Source organism: Vipera berus (assembly GCF_964194415.1).
Source record: "Vipera berus genome assembly, chromosome: 2".
Taxonomy (NCBI): Eukaryota; Metazoa; Chordata; class Lepidosauria; order Squamata; family Viperidae; genus Vipera; species Vipera berus.
In genome coordinates this window covers 270941770-270966087 of record NC_138203.1, presented here as the reverse complement: position 1 = coordinate 270966087, position 24318 = coordinate 270941770, and the positions used below count along the sequence as shown (strand labels likewise).

The window sequence follows — 24318 nt, the reverse complement described above, 5'->3', positions numbered from 1 at the left end:
CTTACGTGGCTTGGTTGGGATGGTGAACCGAAGACAAAGTTGCTGGTTGAGAATTTGTGACACAGTCTGGGGAAAAAAAGCAAGAGATTCGTAGCAATGTTGCATTCAGATAATAGAACAATCTTTCGTGGGGGAATCTTGGGGTTAAATGCCAGGAATATTGCAAGGAGACAAGAGTCATTAAGGGAAAAGTAGATTTTATCGCTCTCAGGACAACTGCAAGATTTGCAGAAATATATATATAAAAAATTAAAGCAACAAGCACCAAAATACTGAGTGTTAGGGGAAAGGGTGAGGAACAGTGAGGCAGGAAAACTGGAACAAGGTGATCCCCTTAGAAGGAAACAAGACTATGATATACTGTTACAGGGCCCACTACTATATAGAACTAGACAACCCATGACCCATGTCATCAGACTTGATTTTGTAACATTTTTTTCAGCAGTCTTTAAGTGAATGCAGCACTTGTTAAACAAATCCATTTTAACCCAATGGCCATTTTAGTCAGGAAACCCGAAGTAAACACCCACGCACTCGTTACCTCCCGTATTGATTACTGTAATGCTCTCTACATGGGGCTGCCCTTGAAGACCACCCGGAGGCTTCAGCTGATGCAGAATGCAGCTGCACGGGTTGTGATGGGAGCTCCCCGATACTCCCATATTACACCCCTCCTGCGTGAGCTGCATTGGCTACCAGTTGCCCTCCGGGTGAGATTTAAGGTGCTGGTACTTACCTTTAAAGCCCTACATGGCTTAGGTCCGGGATACTTGCAGGACCATCTGCTGCCGGGAACAAATTCCCATCGTCCAGTACGCTCACACAGAGAAGGCCTCCTCAGGGTACCGTCAGCTAGGCAATGTCGGCTGGCGACCCCCAGGGGGAGGGCCTTCTCTGTGGGAGCGCCAGCCCTATGGAATCAGCTCCCCCCTGAGCTTCGGATGGCCCAAAACCTCCAATCCTTTCGCCGCGGCCTCAAAACACTCCTGTTCCACCAGGCTGACCTAGACTGAAAGGCATTTTAATTAATTTATATTTAGTATTTTTAATTTATTTTTTAAATTCTCTAATTTTAATTTATTGCACAGATGTTCTCAATTTTATTTCTATCTTGATTTCTGTACTTATTATATGTTTTGCTGTTAGCCGCCCTGAGTCCTTCGGGAGATAGGGCGGGATATAAATCCCATCAATAAATAAATAAATAAAAACAGCAAAAATCACAGCCAGGCGATTGCGGGATGCGGCAAACAGTTTTAAAGGTGAACCAAGCACCCAAAATCCAGTCACATGACCACAGAGGTGGTGCAGGCATCGTATAGGTCAGGGGTCAGCAACCTGAAACAGTGAAAGAGCCACTCAGAACCGGTTCCCTCACAAAAGGAAAAACTGGGAGCCGCAAAAAATGTGTGCACATGCACGTACATGCGCGCATGCGCAGAACAGGGTTTGACTGAAGAGTGGAGCCAAGGCGAGATATGGACCTACCCTGCATATTTGAACTGATTGGTTGAACTTTTTTAGTCCCACTTTTTTTTGGGACTACACGTAGCAGAAGACTGGGAGCCGCAGGAGACGGCTGAAAGAGCCGCATGCGGCTCCGGAGCCGCGGGTTGCAGACCTGTGGTGTAGGTAGTCCTCAATGTACGACCACAACTGAGCCCAAAATTTCTGTTGCTAAGTAAGACCATTGTTGCATGTGTATTTCCCCATTTTACGACCTTTCAGTTCTTAAACGAATCACTGCAGTCGTTAGTACCACCGCGGTGAGGTGAATTTGGCTTCCCCATTGACTTGTTGGAAGGTTGCAAAAGGTGATCCCACGATCCAAGGACACCGCAATTGTCACAAATAGGAAAAAGCTGAGAAGCATCCAAGTTTCGATCACATAACCATGGAGATGTTGTACTGGTTGTAAGTGTTAAAAATAGTGATAAGCCGCTAATTTCAGCGATTGTTAATTTCAAACGGTCACTAAATGAATGGTTGTAAGTCAAGGATTGTAACTTCAAAATTGGGTTGTAAATAGCTTCTTTTTTTTTGGCGTCTGCTGTAACTTTGAACAGTCGCTAAGCAGCCGGACATAAATTGAGAACTACTTGAAATTCAGGCGTGGCTTTACAATTGTAATGCTCTGTATTACTGTATTGACTACTGTAATGCTCTCTACATGGGGCTGCCCTTGAGGTCCACCCGGAGACTTCAACTGGTGCAGAATGCAGCCGCGCGAGTTGTCTTGGGGGTTTCCCGATACTCCCATGTTACACCTTTGCTCCGCGAGCTGCATTGGCTACCGGTTGCTCTCCGGGTGAGGTTCAAGGTGTTAGTGATGACTTACAAAGCCCTTCATGGCATGGGTCCGGATTACCTACGGCAACACCTGCAGCCGGTGTCAACTTCCCTCCGTCCAGTGCGCTCCCACAGAGAGGGCCTCCTCAGGGTGCCGCCGATCAAAGAATGCCGATTGGTGGCCCCCAGGGGGAGGGCGTTCTCTGTGGGCGCGCCAGACCTGTGGAACCGCTTACCGGTCGAGCTCTGGATGGCCCCCAACCTTCGCTCCTTCCGGCGGGATCTCAAAATTTTCTTTTTCGAACAAGCTGGCCTGGTCTGACGGGATGGGGTTGGGTTTTTATAAATAGTTTTCAGTTTAATATGTATTAATTATTACGGGCATAATGGTTTAATTACTTTTTAATTTTTGTATTCTGTTTTTTATTATGTATTGCCCTGTTCACCGCCCTGAGTCCTTCGGGAGAAGGGCGGTATACAAATTAAATTATTATTAAATTATTAAATTGTGCCCAGCAAATTCAAAGCCCCACTGTCTATGGAGATTCTCAGTCATCCAGGTCATAGCTGTCTCAAAGGTGCCTTTTTCTTCAAAAGGAAACTGGACTGTTTTGTTTTTTTTCCTTGAGGAAGAAGAAGAAGAAAACATTTTGCTTCTCATCGAATAAGCTTCATCAGTTCTGATGGCGGGGGGGGGGGAAGGGAATGGAAGGATAGGTTTTGATAGGATGATGGGGGAATGGAAGGATTGTATTTCTTTGCAGTCATCTGATTGTTAGCGCTCTATGTGAGAGTTGTTGAGGCCACCATTTGGGGATTTATCAATAATAATAATAATAATAATAATAATAATAATAATAATAATAATAATAATAATAATAATAATAAAAGTTGGAAGGGACTTTGGAGGTCATCTAGTCCAACCCCCTGCTCAGGCAGGAAACCCTATAACATTTCAGGCAAACGGCTGTCCAGTCTCTTCTTAAAAACTTCCAGTGTTGGAGCATTCACCGCTTCTGGAGGCAGCTTGTTCCACCGGTTAGTTGTTCTAACTGTCAGGAAGTTTCTCCTTAGTTCTAGGTTGCTTCTCTCCTTGATTAGTTTCCATCCATTGCTTCTTGTCCTGCCTTCAGGCGCTTTGGAGAATAGCTTGACTCCCTCTTCTTTGTGGCAGCTGTGACCCTTGCGGTCACCTGAATCAGGGTGCAATTGGTTTTGGAGCCTTCTTGGAACTGCGGCAAGGGCTGCGTTGTACACTGGAGATAGGGGGTGTCCTATCCCTACCCCTCTGTTGAGGGAGGGGCATTCAATTCTAACACAGATGGATCCTCTTTCAAACCAGTGGTCCTCTCTATCCAAAATGTGGGCTTTGCACATTTGTCCACATAGACCAGGGGTAGGCAACCTTGGCTCTTTTATGACTCATGGACTTCAACTCCCAGAATTCCTGAGTCAGGAATTCTGGGAGTTGAAGTCCATGAGTCATAAAAGAGCCGAGGTTGCCTACCCCTGACATAGACAATGGTCCTAGAGAGGACCACTGGTTGGAAAGAGAAGTAAAAGAATCCATCTATGTTAGAACTGAACACCCCTCCCTCAACAGAGGGGGAGGGATAAGACACCCCCTATCTCCAGTCTACCATGCAGCCTTGCAACACTTCTGAGAAAATTCCACAAGCAATTGCACCCTGATTCAGGTGACTCTGAGGGGCACAGATAAACCCCCAAGTGGCCTCAACGGCTCTCACAGAGAGCGCTAACAATCAGATGACTGCAAAGAAATACAATCCTTCTATTTCCTCCCACCCCCCTCCACCCATCATCCTATCGGAATCTATCCTTCCATTCTCCCACCAGCAGAACTAATGAAGCTTCTTGGATGAGAAGCAAAAGGTTTTCTTCTTCCTCCTCAAGGAAAAACAACAACAATCCAGATGCCTTTTGAAGAAAAGAAAAAAAAGCACTTTTGAGGTTAAGGCCCCGCTCGTATCCAAGGAAACTTGAAACACCCTTCAGGATTAGGCAAGGAATTAAGATTGGACCATCCAAAGGCAACTTACCAACTTTGTAGTTTTGATATCAATGCTGGGTTGGCACATTGTCTGATCCCACACATCAGAAGGTTTCTTATCTGAGGCACTTGGAGGCACTAAGTCAACGGGAGACACCGTCCAGAAATTGCTAGAACAATTGGCGACACAAATCTGAAAAGGGAAGGAGGGCAGGGAATCAGTCTGAAAGCCATCTGCAATGTTTTTTCTTACGTCCTACGTCAATTCAGGAACCTTAAACGTCCCCCCAGGAGCTGCTGATACAGTTTTACAGAGGAACTACTGAGTCTGTTATTTGTACTCCTGTAATGGTCTGGTTAGCATAGCCACCAAACTGGACAAATATAGACTTCAACGGAGTCTGTAGTCAAGGGTGCAGAAAGAATAACTGCAACCAGCTACAAGTAGTCCTTGACTTGCAACAGTTCATTTAGCGACCGTCCAAAGTTACAACGGCACTGGAAAAGCTAACCTGACAATTTTTCACGCTGACAACCATTGTAGCATCCCCATAATCCTGTGATCCACATTCAGATGCTTAGCAACTGGTTCATGCTTAATGACCGTTGCTGTGTCTCAAGGTCATGCGATCCCCTTTTGCAAACTTTTGACCAGCAAAATCAATGGGGAAGCCAGATTTACTAACTTATCAACTTATCAACGATTCACTTAACAACTCTGGCAATAAAGGTCATGAAATGGGGCAAAACTCACTTAACACATGTCTCACTTAACAACAGGTATTTTGGGCTCATTTGTGGTCGTATGTCGAGGACTACCTAGATTAATGTCTAATGTGTATGTACCGGTAGTCCTCGACAATCGAGCCCCCAAATTCTGTTGCTAAGTGAGACATTTGTTAAGTGAATTTTGTCCCATTTTGCAACCTTTCTTGCCCACAGCTGTTAAATGAATCACGTTACCATGGTGATGCTGCAACAGTGTGAAAAACGGTCATAAATCACTTTTTTGAGTGTCAGTGTAACTTTGAACAGTCACAGAACGAACTGTTGTAAGTCGAGGATTATCTGTATATCAACCAATGGAGTGTGTGTATAGCATTATTTATTCCTTTTATTATCTCCTTTACTTCCCCCTTTTATTGTTGTTGTTATTTTCTCTGTTGCCTTGCAAGTACACTGACTGCTTCTGTGCCAGAGACAAATTCCTTGTGTGTCTAATTACACTTGGCCAATAAAATATTCAATTCAGTTTAATTCAGTTCATCCAGAATGAGGCAGAATTATTAATAGATTTATATGCTAGATCCACACCTTGCCTTTCACCTATAAATGCCGCTTGGGCCCCCCCCCGAAAGCCCTAATAAGCAGGCATATACATAGAATGAAGGCTATTGCTAAGCACATTGGTTTGTGCTTCTTAGATTGTAAGCCGCCCTGAGTCTTCGGAGAAGGGCGGGATATAAATGGGATTTTTTAAAAAATAAATAAAGCACAATAGTATTACTTCCATCAGTTCTGTCAAAATAATTCCGCAAAGCAGATTGGAGAAGGGGCAGCCCTTAGCTCAAAACCACCAAGCCAGTTTCTATGGAGGAATGTGGGTCTGAACCCAGGTTTTCTTTGGTCCAATATCCCATCATGTCTGCATTCTTGAAAGAATGACTCTAAATAAATCCCTCCAGGGAAACTAAAACTTCCAGCTTTTATACATAACTGCAAAACTGAGATTGTATTTATTTTTATGTTAACAATTATATGTTACACAGAGAAGAGAGTATTTGTAGCTCTCTGACCTTGGTTGTCTTCTTGCAGATGTTTCCTTATCCAACTAGGTAATATCATCAGTGCTAGCAGGAAGTAGGACAGACACAAGTCTATCATAAAACCACCCACACCAACCAAGTGCTTCCCTACCAAAGTAACAACCCAACCTCCCATGAGAGAAGCTGTGTAAGAACACTATTTAGATCAGCACAAACACACTGCAACAATCCTGAACGTCAGAGAAAGGAAACAGATAATCTATACTAGGGGTCCCCAACCCCCATGCCATGGACCAGTACCGGGCTGTGGCATGCCAGCAACCGGTCCGCACAAACAAGCAAAGCCCCATCCGCGGGATGCAGGTAGCACACAAAACCACCACCCGTCCGGTCTGCGGAAAAACCTTTCTCCACGGAACCGGTCCCTGGTGCCCAAAAGGTTGGGGACATCTGATCAATACAACATCTTTCAGCAAAAGGGATATTCATGTAGCTTCATCAAAAAATGCCTGACCGCTCAACTTTATATAGCACAACCAACACAAGCTGTGAAACTAGCACTGCCCTGTATCAAAACATCTCAGAAACAACCAAGAGACTATTACAATCACATGGCATCACCGTAGCACACAAACAAAAACATCCTAAGTAAATCAAAAGACCCAGCAAATGGGAGCCATCTACAACATACAATGTAAGGAGTGTAACAGTCACTATGTAGGACAAAACAGGCAGAAGACTAGCATAGGGCATCCATGAATACCAACTAGCAATCAGAAGACATGATGAAAATGCCTTAATTTCACACGACATGGACAGACCTAACCATAGTTTCAATTGGGAAATTGTGACCATCCTAAACCAAGCCAAGTCCAAAAACTCTAGATAATTCCTGGAAACCTGGCACTCAAGGAAATTGGCCATCAACAGGCACATAGTGATAAACAACATCTACATACTACTCAAAAGAGACAATCAAAAAGCCAAAATGGAAACAAAAAGATCAAAACACCTCCTCACCAGCAATCAGCACCCAGCTAAGCAGAGAATAACCTCAAGATTAACATCAGACCAGAAATCAAGAAACAAACAATACCCCAATTAACCTCCAAACAACAGTACAATTAAGGAATCATTAAGACCTGCCTCCCAACACTGAAAGGGCAAGCCATTAGTATGTAAAATGAGAGCATACCCCCCTTCCTACAAGCATTGATGATGGTACCTAGTTGAAAGTCTGCAAGAAAACAACCAAGGTCAGAGAGCACCAGAGGCCCTACAATATATAAGTTTTTAATGTCTTCCCTCTTAAAATGGAAGAAAACTTCACCACTGATTTTTGGAAATTGTACAGTAGAACCAAAATTATACAGTGCAGTTGGAGAAGCCATGAGTTGGGGAGGCACAAACAAGATTGTGGACTGCTGTAATTCATATGCCCAGTAGATGGCAGCAAAGAGTTTTCAGTGTCTGAAACAACTGCTGCCATCTAGTGGCCATTCAGATTTTCCAACTCAGATTTGGTAAACTTTCATTTGGTGGAACTGAGAGTTACTTATCCTGACCACAATGAGGACATTAAGACCAGTCTATGACCTTTTCGGTATGAGGCAAATCACAATATTCTCAAAAATTCACTACAATTTCAGCCAAAGAAAATAAACAAGGCAATTTTAGCGCAAATGAAGCCAACTATTCTGGCTTCCAAAATAGATATTCCAAAATATCTCCTGCTCTGGTCAGTTGATGTTCACTTTCCTTTTTCTAAGCTTACCTTTTTATATCAATAGTCTCCAACTTTGGAAGATGCACAATTAGTGTTTTTAAAAAAAATCTACACTCACTCTCACAAAATGGCTACTACAGGGGTCACACCCATGACAAAATGCTTATTGACCTGAAAGAAACTGATGGAGTTGCTTCTTATCAGCCGCTCACGCTTGTATCGGGAAGGTTCCTTAGCAGCAACTTCCATGGGAGGGGCCTTGGGATACAGGCTCCGCCCCTTTTCTACCTGCTTTATAATATTGCACATCAGCCCCAAAGAAGTGGAGTCTGAGATACGATGTCACAATGTTGCTGCTTATCAACCCAATTTTTCCTTTGTTTTTCTCCTGGCCAGGCGAGGTGCATCTTCTGGGTCTGAGACCCAAAGGCATTGTGGGAAATCCAGGTTGGTACAATGTTAGCAGTATTTTTCTCTTTTTTCGTTAAAAATACTCCCTAAACATTAACACTGTGGATAATAAAGTTTGGGAGGCCCCAAAGATCTACAGGACATGCACAAAAGCAGATACACAGGCAGACCTCATTTAACGACTGCCTTATTTAATGACTGTTTGCAGTTACAATGATGATGGAAAGGTAACCTTACGACCAATACTCGTATTTATGACCTTCTCAGGTGTATAAAGCAAAGCTGAAGTAAGAACCTAAGTACGGTCACGGTTTCACTTAGTGACTGCTTTGCTTAGTGACCAAGTGGCAGTCGCTAACTGAGGACTATCTGTACCACATTCGACACACAAACAGACAGACGGCAGGATAGATCTTACCTGTGGGGTAGGGCATTGCAAGCCTTTCATTGCTATTGCCAGTGGATTCGCTTCCACGACGCATTTCATGAGGTCAAAGTAGAGAAGGTAAGGTTTGCCACTAAACAGAAAAAGAGAATTGAAGAATATATTTAAAAAAAGAAATCCTGGTAATGAAAAAAAAGACAGTTGGGTTGCTCGAAGTATATCTGGTTAACTGACTGCTGGACACTATTTTGCATAGGTAGTCCTTGACTTACAACCACAGTTGAGCCCAAAATTAGTGAAATATTTCTTAAGTGGTTTTTGCTCTAATTTTATAAAGTTTCTTGCCACAGTCGTTACGTGAATCACTGCAGTTGTTAAGTTAGTAACACAATTGTTAAGTGAATCTGGCTCCCCCATTGACTTTGCTCGTCAGAAAGTCGCAAAAGGGGATCCCGGGATGCTGCAACCGTCATAAATATGAACCAGTTGCCAAGCATCTGAATTTTGATCATGTGACCATGGGGATGCTGCAGTGGTTGTAAATGTGAAAATCAGCCATAAGTCACTTTTTCAGTGCCACTGTAACTTCAAACGGTCACTAAATGAATCGCTGTAAGTCGAGGACTATCTCTACCTGGTTTTTTGCACATGACTCCAGCTGGGGATCTGTGGAGTTTGAGTAAAACAAGTAGATCCTCCTCGGAGCCTGGTATTGCTCCAGTTGCCCTCCCCAAAAGCTCCTGAAATTCCTGCATTTTTACACAGGTAGTCCTTGCTTACCAACAGCCTCATTTAGAGACTGCTTGTAAATTCAACAACAACAACAACAACAACTTTGAGACCAGTCCTCACAGTTATGGCTATCGCAGCATCCCATGGTCACCCCATTGCTGTTTGAGTAGTTTCCAAATGGCGTCCAACCAGCAGGGTTAATTTAAAAAAAAAGTACAAGTGAAACTGCCAAGTGGAGTCACGTGATACCACGTTTAACGACCAGAGGGAAAGTGAGGTTATAAGCCTCTTGCCATCACATGATTTTCCACTCAGCAACTGTGGCATTTCACGACTGAGTTGCCTGTCTCAATTGTGGCTGCTATGCAAGGATTACCTGCATTATTATAGGTAGACCACGACTGAGCCCAAAATCTCTGTTGCTAAGAGAGAGATTTGTTAAGCCAATTTTGTCCCATTTTATGACTTTTCTTGCCACAGTTGTTAAGTGAATCACGTCAGTTGTTAAGTTAGTGACATGATTGTTACATGAATCTGGCTTGTGAAGGTGATCGCATGACCCTGGGCACAGGTCTGCAACCCGCGGCTCCGGAGCCGCATGCAGCTCTTTCAACCATCTCCTGCGGCTCCCAGTCCTCTGCTATTTATTTATTTATTTATTTATTAAATTTTTATACCGCCCTTCTCCCGAAGGACTCAGGGCGGTGTACAGGGCAATAAATATCAAAATATAAATACAAAAGTTAAAAAAGAAGTTTAAAAAGATTAAATAATTATGCCCAATATAATACAATAATAAAACTGTGTTAAAACTAAATCCAACCCCTAACCCATCAGACCAGGCCAGATTGTTCAAATAAATAAGTTTTTAAATCGCGCCGGAAGGAGCGAAGGTCGGGGGCTATCCGGAGCTCAACCGGCAAGCGGTTCCATAGGTCTGGCGTGCCTACAGAGAACGCCCTCCCCTTGGGGGTCACCAGACGGCATTCTCTGATCGGAGGCACCCTGAGGAGGCCCTCTCTGTGGGAGCGCACTGGACGGAGGGAAGTTGATGCCGGCAGCAGGTGCTCCCTAAGGTACTCCGGACCCATGCCATGTAGGGCTTTATAGGTTATTACCAGCACCTTGAATCTCACCCGGAGGGCAACTGGCAGCCAATGCAGCTCGCGGAGCAGAGGTGTAACATGGGAGTATCGGGAGACTACTATGTGTAGTCCCCCCCAAAAAAAAAGTGGGACTAAAAAAGTTCAACCAATCAATTCAAATATGCAGGATAGGTGCATATCTCGCCTTGGCTCCACTCTTCAAACCCTGTTCTACGCATGTGCGCATGTACGCACATGTGCACACATTTTTTTGCGGCTCCCAGTTTTTCCTTTTGTGAGGGAAACGGTTCCAAGTGGCTCTTTCACTGTTTCAGGTTGCTGACCCCTGAACCTGGGACACTGTGACCGTCATAAATATGAGCCAGTTGCCAAGCGTCTGGATTTTGATCACGTGACCATGGGGATGCTGCAGGCGGTCGTAAGTGTGAAAAAGGATAAGTCACTTTTTTCAGTGCCGGTCACTAAAACAACTGTTGTAAGTCAAGGACTACCTGTACAGGTTTCTTATTCCAGGAAAACTGTTGCTGTCTGATCTGGGTTAAATCTCCGCTTATTAAAGTCCCTCCCTCTCTAGCCAAGCAACAATTTTGAAGAATTCTTCCTTTCCAGGATTTGAAACCCACCGATTGCCGCCAATTCCACAATAGGATCCTGTTGAATTTCTGGGATAAATCACTTGTCGCGGATCACCGTACAGCCAGGCTTGCAAAACCAAAAAAAAAAAAAAAAAAAGGAAGAAGAAAGTGGGAAAGAAGGGAAGAGAGAAAAATCAATTTTTCATAATTTACCATTGATATTCCCCTGGCATCTGGAAACCTCCAGGACTTTGGAGCCCCACAAAGTCAGAACTTTAAAAAGTGTGGACTTCAACAACCCACGCTGCCTGGGGAATTCTGGGAGTTGAAGTCCATACTTCTTAAAGTTACTACAGTCGAGAAACACCAGATTAGACAAAAAAAAAACCAACCCCAAAAACATGTGCGCATGGTAACTGATTCCTCTTTCTTTTTTTTAAATGTCCAAAGAACTTTCACTTTTGTTATGTACTGGGTTAAATAAGAACAGTTGCAACAGCTGCGCAGCCGAGACCACCAGGTGGCGCTGTACCGAAACTGCTGTGGATCAGCTTTCGGCGGGAAATCTGAGGTTTGAAATGATTGGTTGAATGCGTACCTGGCCAGGTATATAAGGGGCACAAGTAACCCTGATTTCCCAGTACAGTTTATACCAGGGGTGTCAAACTCAATTTCATTGAGGGCCGCATCAGCATTCCGGTTGCTCTCAAGGGGCCGGGTGGGTGTGGCCAGGGTGCGTATGGCCTACTGGGTGGGCATGGCCAGCTCTACATCCTTCGCATCAAGGGTGCCTATGGGGGCCTGGGCAGGAGTGGGACAGATCTGAGGGTCTCTGGCAGGAGGAGGGTCTCTGGGCCAAGGCCAAGGCAGTGGGGGCCGTTCCCTCGCTGTTTCCAGGATGACGTCGCAGGCCACATGAAACCACTTTGCAGGCCGCATCCGGCCCCCAGGCCTTGTGTTTGACATGTCTGGTTTATACCATCAGTAAAGAGCTGCACGCTGTACTCCTCTGCCTGGCGTCTTTCCTGCGTTCCAGAACCCACTACACAATATCTTTAATTTCTATGGAGATTCTCAGACATCTAGGTCATGGTTGTCCCAAAGGTGCTTTTTCAAGAGGCAACTGGACTTTGATTTTCTTTGAAGATGTTTCGCTTTCATACAAGAAGCTTCAGAACTGAAGAAGCTTCTTGGACGAGAAGCGAAACGTCTGCAAAGAAAAAACAAGAAAGTTCAGTTGCCTCTTGAAAAAGCACCTTTGGGACCACTTTCTCCTTACTTCTCAATTACAGAGGTTCAGTTCTACTATTTCAGCTCTTATGGGTGCGGTGGAGAGTAGGAAGACTGGGGAGAGATAAATCTGTCCTATCCAAAGCCTTCAAGAGAAGAGTTTTTCTTTCAAGAGCCCAGAGGGACTTTTAACTAAATTATTTGCTGGACAAAAGAAATAATTTCTTTTAAGAAAGTTTAGGAAGGAAGTGTTGGAGCATCCACCACTTCTGGAGGCAGGTTGTTCCACTGATTAATTGTTCTGTCAGGAAGTTTCTCCTTAGTTCCAGGTTGCTTCTCTCCTTGATTAGTTTCCATCCCTTGCTTCTTGTCCTGCCTTCGGGGGTGCTTTGGAGAATAGCTTGACTCCCTCTTCTTTGTGGCAGCCCCTGAGATACTGGAACACTGCTATCATGTCATCCCACGTCCTTCTCTTCATTAAATTAGACACATCCAATTCTAGCAGCCGTTCCTTAAAGTTTTAGTCACTAGTCCCCTAATCACCTTTGTTGCTGTTCTCTGTACTTTTTCTAGAGTACAGAGGATATATTACATATATTATTTACATGTACATATATTATTTACACAATAAATAATAAATATGAGATTTGCCTTATTTAGTATAATAAATAGAAATGATCGGTATAATTCACTGTACAGTAATTATAATGGAGATAACACTAATTCCCTTTTACATCCTTGTAATCCCTTAATTCGGGATAGAGTCGTGATGACTGGATGGAGCTGAGCAGTTACCGACCGGATGCCCTTCCTAGCACCACGCAGGGTTCACAGCAGATATTTTTTTCTTTGTGCCCTAGGAGAGGAACATCTGCCGCTACCTAGGATTGAACTGTCAACCTTCCAAGTGGGAGGCGAGCGTCTTTACCACTAGGCCACCACGCCGCTCATCTATGGAGTTAAAACTATGTGTGTGCATTTGTTTCTCATATGAAGTCTACTAAACTGCCTCCTCTGCAATGGAATAATATATTTGGATTCAGCTCCCTCAGTACTCTTCTCTAAGTTAAGAAACTTACTCACCCAAAAGCCCAATTATCATGTAGCCAGCGAGGAAGACCCCAAAGATAACGCAGCAGATAATATCTGTACAGCTCCTGGAACAGAGAGAGTGAGGGATCAGTCAACAACATACTAACTTATAGACACACGTGTATGGGTATTTACATCGTGGAAATACTAAAAGTCTCAAATTCTACTGCCTTTGTGCATCAATCCATAAAGCTTTTTTTTATGATTTCCCACGCCAGATAACACACATTGGATTTCTTCTAGTTTCTTATTCAAGCACTACCCAAGCCAATTTTTTTCTGAGGTCAGCCAACATGGCTTGGTACTGCCATGTGCTGCAGCAGGGATGTGCACACATCCACACTCACACATCTTGCTGGGGAAATTTTTATCAAGCCTTATAAAACTGGGGGTGGGGGGTGGGGGGAGGAAGAAAGAAGAAAAATGTCCTTAAATACAATGCACAGAGTTCATTTATTCCACCTACAGTAAATCACAGGCTTTATGCAAAGTTGGTTCCAGAACATAATTGCTAAGTAGAGCCATGTTGGCACAGTGGTTAGAATGCAGTATTGCAGGCTAACTCTGCCCACAGTCTGGAGTTCGATCCTTACTGGCTCAAGGTTGACTCAGCCTTCCATCCTTCTGAGGTCGGTAAAATGACGACCCAGATTGTTGGGGCCAATATGCTGACTCTGTAAATTGCTTAGAGAGGAATGTAAAGCACCATTGAAATGGAACATAAGTCTAAATGCTATTGCAATTGCTATCGTTGGGTGCTGGGCTCTTCCATAGGTTATGGTTGGGAGGAACACAAAACTCTTCTCCAAGTAACCTATTCCTCTTCCCCCCAATTTCATAAAATGGCACATTCCAGCACGGTACCCCTCCGGTCCCCTTAAACTTCAAACTGCAGTGTCCTTGTCAGCCAATCCTTGCCCTGGAATTCAAAGTATAGGTTCAGTGCTGGTAGAACAGTGCCAGGACCAGTCTTGCTTGCTAGGAGATTATGAGGCTCAAGTCCAACCCATCTGGAGTTGGGAAGGCTGACCGTAGTCTCAGCCACAGTGGATAATGTTGATGCATCGTCCACAGGAAGTTAAAGCACTAAACATGGATGATTTGCATATACATTTAGTAGGGATTCTGATTACAACAGTGAAAGCTAATTCAAACTGAACTTAATAACTTAACTTAATGATAGCAGTGTTCCAATATCTCAGGGGCTACCACAAAGAAGAGGGAGCCAAGCTATTCTCCAAAGCACCTGAAGGCAGGACAAGAAGCAACGGATGGAAACTGATCAAGGAGAGAAGCAGCCTAGAACTGAGGAGAAACTTCCTGACAGTTAGAACAATTAACCAGTGGAACAACCTGCCTCCAGAAGCTGTGAATGCTCCAACACTGGAGGTTTTTAAGAAGAGACTGGACAGCCCGTTTGTCCGAAATGGTATAGGGTTCCCTGCCTGAGCAGGGGTTGGACTAGATGATCTCCAAGGTCCCGTCCAACGTTATTATTATTACTATTATTACTAAAGAAAGAGAAGAGACAGTAAAAAGTGCAGAAAATGGAAAAGAAAGATGAAGAGATTGTAATAAAGCAAAAGGAAAGAAATATATAAAGAAGTAACTTCCAACTCTCATCATCACATAAGCAAATTTAGTGGCTCCTCTCTGCCTTTAAGATTACAAACACTAAATATGCATTTTGTGGGAGCAAACAGCAGCGAAAACCAAGAGGCTTACTTGAAAGAGAATGTTTTTTTCAGTATCTCAAATATCAAGATTGAATCACTATGATGCCTGCTGGCTTCTATCGCTAATCAATGTGCCATAGAAAAGTGGGGAGGGGTAGAAAGCGAAGGGAGGAAACGGAACATCAAGAAGCCGTTCACGGACCATGAGAGTCTGCAAACCACCAAGGTCATTGTTAAATAACGGGTTCTTTGGCACAGGAATAGCGGGTTCTTTGGCACAGGAATGAAGACACGAAGCTGAGTACAAGGTAACTCATAGTTTATTTTGCGCAGAAAGTGTACTGGGGAAAAGGCTGCAACTAGCCGCAATATATAGTCTAGCCCCAAGGCGGCAGCCAATAGGTTTGAATCAACCATTGCTGCCTGGAGATAGCCAATTGCAGCACAGGAGACTTATAGTCTGGGTTGCTGGAGAGCTGTTAGTTGCTCCAGCAACCCACATGGTATTTTTTAAGAGCCCAGTACATAAGAGTCACAGGTGCTTGATGGAGAAGTGGACTGTTCCCATAAGAAAAAGAAGTCTTACCATTGGACAGTGTGAACACCTGGTGGGTGGTGGCAAGGAAATATATTGTTTAGCTAAGCAAGCTTTCATACGGAAAAACCCAGAGCTGGTTTTGCTTCTTCAGTTCTGACATGGTGCATCCAATAAAGTTTTACCTTTTGGGACTTAACAGCCTTGAGGAATCCTTTTGTTGGGTTCACTAGTCAGACTATTGACATATTAGATATTAGATAACTTCTATTGTCATTTCATCTATTGTTTTCTCACTGGAGAAGAGCCTAATGCTGGGAAAGATTGAGGGCAAGAGAAGAAGGGGATGACAGAGAACGAGGTGGCTGGATGGAGTCACTGAAGCAGTAGGCGTGAGCTTAAATGGACTCCAGAAGATGGTAGAGGACAGGAAGGCCTGGAGGAACGTTGTCCATGGGGTCGCGATGGGTCGGACACGACTTCGCAGCTAACAACATTGTCATTTTTTACTGTGGGCACAACGACACATATTAAAAATGAAATTTAGTTGCTTGCTCTCAAAGCGTACATACACATAACCAGTGCTTTTTTTGTAAAAGAAAAAGGTGCCGGAACTCACATATGTCATACAACCTGCCTTGCCTACCCTACAAGGTTCATTCCAAAAAAGGTGCCGGAACTCCATTCTGAGCGTTCTATGACAAAAAAAGCCCTGCACATAACACACATTTAAACATACTATATACAACATATGTATAGACCTACACCCTTACATATTTATTTATTTATTTTAATTCCATTTATATCCTGCCCTTCTCTGAAGACTCAGGGCGGCTGACAAGCTTAGCAGTAGCCTTCATTCTATGTATATGCCTGCTTATTAGGGCTTTCACACACACCCCAAGCGGCATTATTACAAAGTCAGCTTATTGCCCCCAACAATCTGGGTCCTCATTTTACCTACCTCGGAAGAATGGAAGGCTGAGTCAACCTTGAGCCTGGTGGGACTTGAACCTGCACTAATTGCAGGCAGCTGGTGTTACTTAAGGAAGCATTAATCACTAACCATCTTGAACACATAACGGAAGGAGGAAGCTTTAGAGTTCACAAGGTTAATATTATATGGCACAAAACTGTGACTGAATCCGGATGTTCTGCTTCAGATACCACCGAACCTCCTCCCAGAAGATAACAAGGAAAACAGGTCATGAAAGGGACGTGTCATGTCCCAGACAATCTTGCACGCCCTGCTCAAGCAACGCTTCTGTGTTATGTCCTGGATGGAAGGGAGGGAACTGCCAATGATCTTTTCGGCCATCCTCAACACTCTCTGCACCAGCCTTCCTGTCTGAAGCAGTGATGCTTGCAAACCAGACTGTGATGCTGTATGACAGGATGCTCTCGATCGTCCCTCTGCGGAAAGTGGTAAGGATAGGGGAAGGAAGATGTGCTTTTCTCATGCGATGCAGAAAATGCAGGCACTGCTGTGCCCGCTTCCCCAGTGTCTTGCTGTTGAGTGACCAAGCAGGCCTACTTGTTAACTACACACCCAGGAATTTGATGCTGGTAACCATCTCCACAGGTGAATCATTAATGCACAGAGGAGTGTGGCTGTGCCTGCCTTTTCTGAAATCGACAATGATCTCTTGGGTTTTTCCAGCACTTAAAACTAGGCTGTTTTCCTTACACCAGTTCACCACATCCTCAACCTTCTTGCGGTAAGCACCCTCATTGTCATCATGAATAAGGCCCACTACTGTTGTATCATCTGCAAACTTCACCATAATGGTTGGTGGCAAACCTAGCACAACAGTCATGGGTCAAATAAATATTGACGCTTCCCAAATGTGCATCAGACAGCAGATCTAATTCTTGATGCCCAGAAATAAAACTCAGCATCCTAAACAAAATGCAGATCTCTTGCACATGCCTTCCTGCAACTAACCCCCTGGGGCCCTTACAATTTTTCTAGGGCCCCACTTGCTCAGGGATATCCTTGTTCCTCCTTCTCTTCTGAGCAACTAAAATTTCTGTCTCCTCCTTAGCTCCAGCAGCCTCAATCTACCACTGGACATTCCAGTCATCCCTTCGTAGCACAAGGTATTCTTACCTGTTCTGGATAGGACCACGAAAAGAAGGATCGTATTGACATTTCTCCCCTGGGGGAAAAAAAAAGCAAGAGTGAGATCGGATTTGGTCTAAAAGTATTACAAAAAGAAGAAGAGCTTGCATGAAATCTGATCTCTATGGGTGAGTTTATTAGACCTTATTAAGGTAAAGGTAAAGGTTCCTCCGCACATGTGTGTTAGTCGTTTCCGACTCTAGGGGCCGGTGCTCATCTCCGTTTCAAAGCCAAAGAGCCAGCCTTTGTCCAAGGACGTCTCCGTGGTCATGTGGCCAGCATGACCAGACGCCAAAGGTGCACGGAACTCTGTTACCTTCCCACCGTAGTGGTCCCTATTTTTCTACTTGCATTTTTACGTGCTTTCGAACTGCTAGGTTGGCAGAAGCTGGGATGAGTAACAGGCACTCACTCTGTTACACGGCACTCGGGATTCGATCTGCCAAACTGCCGACCTTCTGATCGACAGGCTAGGCGTCCTAACCCACTGAGCCACTGCGTCCCTTTAGACCTTATTAGCAGAGTTTAATTTAAATACAGAGTGCTCGACTTATGACAATTGAACCCCAAATTTCTGTCGTTAAGCGAGACATTTGCTAAGTGAGTTTGACCCATTTTAAGACCTTTTTTGCAACCATTATTAAGTGAATCACTGCAGTTGTTCAGTTAGTAACATGGCGGCTAAGTGAATCCGGCTTCCCCACGGACTTTGCTTGTCAGAAGGAAATCACATGACCTCAGGACAACTGCAACCGTCATAAGTATGAGTCAGTTGCCAGCCATCTGAATTTTGATCATGTGACCATGGGGATGCTGTAATGGTTGTTAAGTGTGAAAAGTGGTCATAACTCGTTTTTTTCAGTGCCGTCGTAACTTCAAATGGCCAGTAAACAAACTATTGTAAGTCGAGGACTACCTGTGCAGACATGGCACAACTCACAGTGCTGTAGCATCGAGCTGTGTGCCTTTTCTCACTTTTGGCCACTTCCAGACTGTTCTTCTTTCCCTGGGTAGCTATTTTAGCTCAGGGAGACCAGACAGTTCTTAAAATCAAACAAGCGCGTCTTGTGCCTCTTCCAGATGTACCAGTAGGAGACAATATACCGTAGAAGGGAACAGTAGAGGAGAACATCTTCCAGATGTTGCAGGAATATAACACCAACCTTCCTTCCATACTTGCCACGCCGTGGTTTGCAATTCAAGGACATAATGACCAAGTCTCCCACTCTTAAATACGGCAGACACCTGCCTCTCCATCATACAGGCAGTCCTTGACTTGCAACCATTTGTTTAGTGACCGTTTCAAGTTACAACAGCACTGAAAAAAGCCTTTTGCGACCTTCTGACAAGCAAAGTCATTGGGGAAGCCAGATCCACTTAACAACCACGTGGCAGTGATTTGCTTAAGAACGGTGGCAAGAAAGGTTGTAAAATGGGGCAAAATTCACTTATGAAAGGTTTCATCAACAGAAATTTAGGGCTCAGTTGTGGTTGTAAGTCAAGGACCACCCTTGGTTAAATGTATTGTAGGAAAAGGGGCACTACCTTCTCAAAGGATGGATGCAGTGGTGGGATTCAACTGGTTTGCACCAGTTCGGCAGAACCGGTAGCTAATTTTTTGTTGCCCGGGCCCAGAACAGACTTCCGGAAGCGACATCCACACAGAGAACCAGTTGTTCACATATTTGAATCCCACCACTTGGATGGATGTACTACTTCAGCAAAGTTGGTTGCTTGGTACTTTATGAAGCAGGGTCAAGAAAAGGTTCTACTTTCCGGGGCTGATTGTAGGACCTGTACTAAGGTCAACTAGGGAGAATATCTTGGAACAAATGTAGATGTCCCCATCCCCATCTGTTGGGTATGACAACCATTGGTCATTCAAAGATGTCCTCAGAGGTTCCTCAAAAGAATCCAGTCGGTGACTGTGACATTGTGGTTGAAGCTGTGCCATTTTTTTAAACATGCATTGGACATAGGGAACACCTGCTGCCGGCGTCAACTTCCCTTCACCCTGTGCGTTCCCACAGAGAGGGACTCCTCAGGGTGCCACCGGTCAGAGAATGTAGATTGGTGGCCCCCAGGGGGAGATCTTTCTCTGTGGGCGCCCCGGATTTATGGAACCAGTTACCGGTTGAGCTCCGGACGGCGCCCGATCTTCGCTCCTTTCGCCGTGATCTGAAAACATACCTGTTCGAACAAGCCAGCCTGGCCTGAGGGTGGGATTGCTGGGGTTTTTATTATCATTTTATTGGGGGTTTTATTAATGTATTTATTGTTTTTATGGGCATGTATTTAATTACTTTTTAATTTTTGTAACTTATGTTTTATTCTTGCCCTGTACACCGCCCTGAGTCCTTCGGGAGAAGGGCGGTATAGAAATATTAATAAATTAAATTAAATTAAATTAAAACATATGATTTTATTTAGCATATGGCATCTAAAGAGATGATGCAATCACTGATATTGTCAGAATCCATTTATATCACATTCATAAGTGTATGTTTAAAACATTATCCCCCCCCCCATGGATTCTGCCATCTCTCAAGGAAGGAGGAGCATATGTGGATTCAGCCTGCCTTAGGTTATTTCAAAGGCCAAGGGAACCTTTTGAACTGGGGGGAACAAAAGGGAGGGTTAGAGAAGAAGGCATCTGGCTTGTCTTCTTTTAATTCTGGAGAGGAAGAAGGCAATAACCATAAAGATTCGAAGTTTCTTTTTCCCCCATGAAAGGGATGACACAAAGTAGAAGGATGGAGGCTGACCAAATGGGGTTGAGGGAAGGGGGGTTGAACCGGGTACCCTTTATAAAATTTCAATTTGTAAAACAATACTAAGTCCTGTCTTGTATTCCCACAACCAAGCATGTCCGAGTAAAAGATTCCTTTTGGACTAGAACTGACTCCAAGAGTTTTTGTTCTCCTAAGACGTGGACTGGGGTGGGTCCTGACAGATATACAAATTAGTTTAAAGCATCAGCAAACATTTATATTTCTGTCTGTCTGTCTGTCTGTCTGTCTGTCTGTCTGTCTGTCTGTCTATCTATCTATCTATCTATCTATCTATCTATCTATCTGTATATATGTAGGAAACAAGCAATAGTTTAGGAAACAAGCAATATCTTCTGTTCCTACTCAATACAGAAAAAATGTGGTATCTTGGTCAATAGCAATAGCACTTAGACTTATATACTGCTTCACAGTGCTTTACAGCCCTCTCTAAGCGGTTTATAGAGTCAGCCTATTGCTCCCAACAATCTGGGTCCTCATTTTACTGACCACAGAAAAATGGAAGACTGAGTCAACCCTGAGCCAGTGAGACTCGAACTGCCAAACTGCTGGCAGCTGGGAGTCAGCAGAGGTAGCCTGCAGTTCAGTATTCTAACCACTGTACCACCAGGGCTCAGTGTCAGTTCTGCCATTGTAAACGCTTCAGCCTGCCTCGCTTGGCTGGCATCCTGCCATAAAATGTGGGAGGGAGAAGAAAGAGAAGAAAGGGGAGGGAGGGATGTCAGGAATCAGAGGTTCCAATCCAGAACAGACTGGTGCATCCAAGGACATGATCGTGAGAATGGAATGCAAAACTAGATCAAAGAGGCTCCAAGCCTCAAAGCTGTTACTCAAACACAAAATTCAAATATCATTGGAGGCTCATGAACTGGTCAAGGAGGGAGGGCCTGGGAATTGGGGAAAAGGCAGGTTTTGAGCAGGAATATTCAGATCCAGTAGGGACGTGGTGGCTCAGTGGGTTAAGACGCTGAGCTGGTCGATCAGAAGGTCGGCAGTTTGGTAAGTCGAATCCCGAGTACCGCGTAACAGAGTGAGCGCCTGTTACTCGTCCCAGCTTCTGCTAACCTAGCAGTTCGAAAGCACGTAAAAATGCAAGTAGAAAAATAGGGACCACTATGGTGGGAAGCTAACAGCGTTCCGTGCGCCTTTGGTGTCTAGTCATGCCGGCCACATGACCACGGAGACGTCCTCGGACAAGCGCTGGCTCTTCGGCTATGAAACGGAGATAAGCACCGGCCCCTAGAGTCGGAAACGACTAGCACGCATGTGCGGGGGAACCTTTACCTTTACCTATTCAGATCCAGCTTTGCTTATGTTGCAACCATTTGGCTTTAGTAAAAGTGTACATTTCGCTAGAAATGGAGTCCAGGGTCTTTCTTTCCTAAATACCCAAGCTGGGACAAGTCTGACAGCCTATTTCTTTGTCACCTTCACCTCCAGGGTCAATTGCAAATCTAATTATAAAACTATTAGGTCCAACTCTTTGGTATAAGAGATAAGCTGGGAAAGAGTGATGTAAAAAATTAACCAGGAAATAATCAAAGTTATCTGAAAACAATCCAGAGATATGCTGAAGGTTAGGAAAAGTCACTGCCAAAGTATGCAAACATCATAAAACGGACACTTTGTCTCTGAAATATTCTCCTTTTTTTCATTTCCTCTATGACAAAAGCAACTTGTCAGATATTGTCAAAATACGTTAGCCACATTGTTCACCTGGAATCAATTCACTCACAGGGACAAAACAGGCATTATTTCTGTTTCTTGTGCTTAGTGATTCTATTGTAATTTTGTGGTTTAGAGTTGCTTAGACTTGGGTGACATGGAAGCTTAATAAATTATTATTCCTCTTTGTTAAAAGTTTATTTAACCTTATTTACTTCATGACAAGTTTTAAGAAATGCACAAAAGCACCAGAAAAAGCAACACACAACCCAACTAATTAGCCCTGTAAACCGCCCTGGGCGGTCTATAAATTGAAACAAATAAATAAATAAATAAATAAACTAACAACAAAAACACCAAAAAACAGACTGTAAACCTAATAACAATAACAATAGGTAGGAGGAGGAGGAGGAGGAGGAGGAGGAGGAGGAGGAGGAGAAGAAGAAGAAGAAGAAGAAGAAGAAGAAGAAGAAGAAGAAGAAGAAGAAGAAGAAGAAGAAGAAGAAGAAGAAGAAGAAGAAGAAGAAGAAGAAGAAGAAGAAGAAGAAGAAGAAGAAGAAGAAGAAGAAGAAGAAGAAGAAGTCATAACATCCTCGGCTTTGACAAAATCACCATTGGTCAATCGCAAAAGGTAGATTTATTTGGAACAGCTTACATCCTGCAATTATATATTTAAGACCATCAAACATTAACATCTGTCTATCGCAGATCCTTGGAAAGCACTCGACAGGTGGAGAAAAATGCCAAATCCACTCTAAAGACCTAACTGACTGTTTGACAAATGATGAGTCCCAATGGGATGAAAGTTCCCCTGTGGTGTCTCCTGCTAGTCGGTACAAATGAAAACCCCACACAGGGTTAACCTGGTCCTTCAGGTCTTCCAAGGCTGAACCGATCTCCACTCTACCGAGTACTTCCTCCCTTGCTGCTGGTTGCCCTTGTCTCTTTTTTCCCAACTTTTCCAGCATCAAAGTCTTCTCCAGAGAGCTAGATTATAGAATAACAGAGTTGGAAGGGGCTTTGGAGATCTTCTAGTCCAACCTCCTGCTCAGGCAGGAGATCCTATGCCATCTCAGACACATGGCTATCCAATCTCCTTAATTCTAGGTTGCTTTTCTCCTTGAATAGTTTCTATCTATGGTTTTTCATCCTGCCTTCAAGTACTTTGGAGACCCCCCCTCTTCCTTGTGTCAACCCCCCCAAATATTGGAACACTGCTAAAATGTCAACCCTAGTCCTTCTCATTAGATTAGACATACCCTTTCCTACATTTGTTCTTCATACGTTTTAGCCTCCAGTCCTCTCATAATCTTTGTTGCTCTTCTCTGCACTCCTTCTAGAGTCTCAACATCTTTATTGTGGCAACCCAAACTGGATGCGGTATTCCAAGTGTGGCCTTACCAAGGCACAATAAAGTGGTACTAACACGTCACGTGATCTTGATTTTATCCCTCTGTTAATGCAGCCTAAGACTCGGTTGGTTTCTTTTGTGGCTGCAGCTGCAGATCTTTGCATAAGATGTCCAAAGTGGGATAATTTGAGCTTGGTCATTTGTGCCTCGAGTGAAAACACCGGGTTTATTTGATGATTCATTCATTTATTGTCTTGGCTGTTCAGGGCATTCTCAATCAGCTAGCCTACAGCTTTGGAATACCTAAGGGACAGACTTAAATAGCTTGAACTCCATCCCCCTTAAGGGATGCCTAGAGCGGTTTATGGTTTGGCAGGCCAGAAAGAGGCTTTCTCTCTGGTGTAGCATCTTTAAAGATAGTAGAGAGTTGATCCGGAGGCCATTCCGAGTAATTGACACTCCACATTCCTGGAATGAAAAGATCAAAGGCCTCTGTTTCTCTCTCCCCCTTGCCGTCTTCTTTTTGAATGCAAAGTACTGTGGCCAGATGCTGAGTTCTCTGTGGGGCAACAGACCCAGGTTGGTTTTTTCCACAAGAAAAAACCTCCAACTGTTAGTGAAGCCTCTGCAGGACTTACATATTCCCAACCTCATTGTTGATTTTGGAGCAGGTTCTGGATTTTTCTCTCCTTATCTGTCAGTCTGATATGCCCATACAAGAAATCCACTCCAGTTTTAAATGTTGGTTTGAATGCTTCCCAAGCAACATCCTTCGCTTTTCACGCTTGGATCAAACTGCATGGGACTGACTAGCAATTTACTACAGGTAGTTTTTGACTTACAACCATTCGTTCAGC

The 24318-nt window shown here is 43.9% G+C and overlaps 1 protein-coding gene across 1 annotated transcript in view; it reads right to left on the bottom strand.

The window, feature by feature from the left end:
• Positions 1 to 24318, bottom strand: part of SLC44A4 (solute carrier family 44 member 4) — a 60699-nt gene that overhangs the window by 23613 nt on the left and 12768 nt on the right. Inside the window, exons 2-7 of the mRNA XM_081316414.1 lie at positions 17645 to 17693; positions 13315 to 13388; positions 11050 to 11128; positions 8622 to 8721; positions 4350 to 4493; positions 6 to 66 (exon numbers count right to left, since the gene is read on the bottom strand). Of these exons, the coding sequence (XP_081172540.1) occupies positions 6 to 66; positions 4350 to 4493; positions 8622 to 8721; positions 11050 to 11128; positions 13315 to 13388; positions 17645 to 17693 (507 nt within the window). The remainder of the gene's footprint in view (positions 1 to 5; positions 67 to 4349; positions 4494 to 8621; positions 8722 to 11049; positions 11129 to 13314; positions 13389 to 17644; positions 17694 to 24318) is intronic.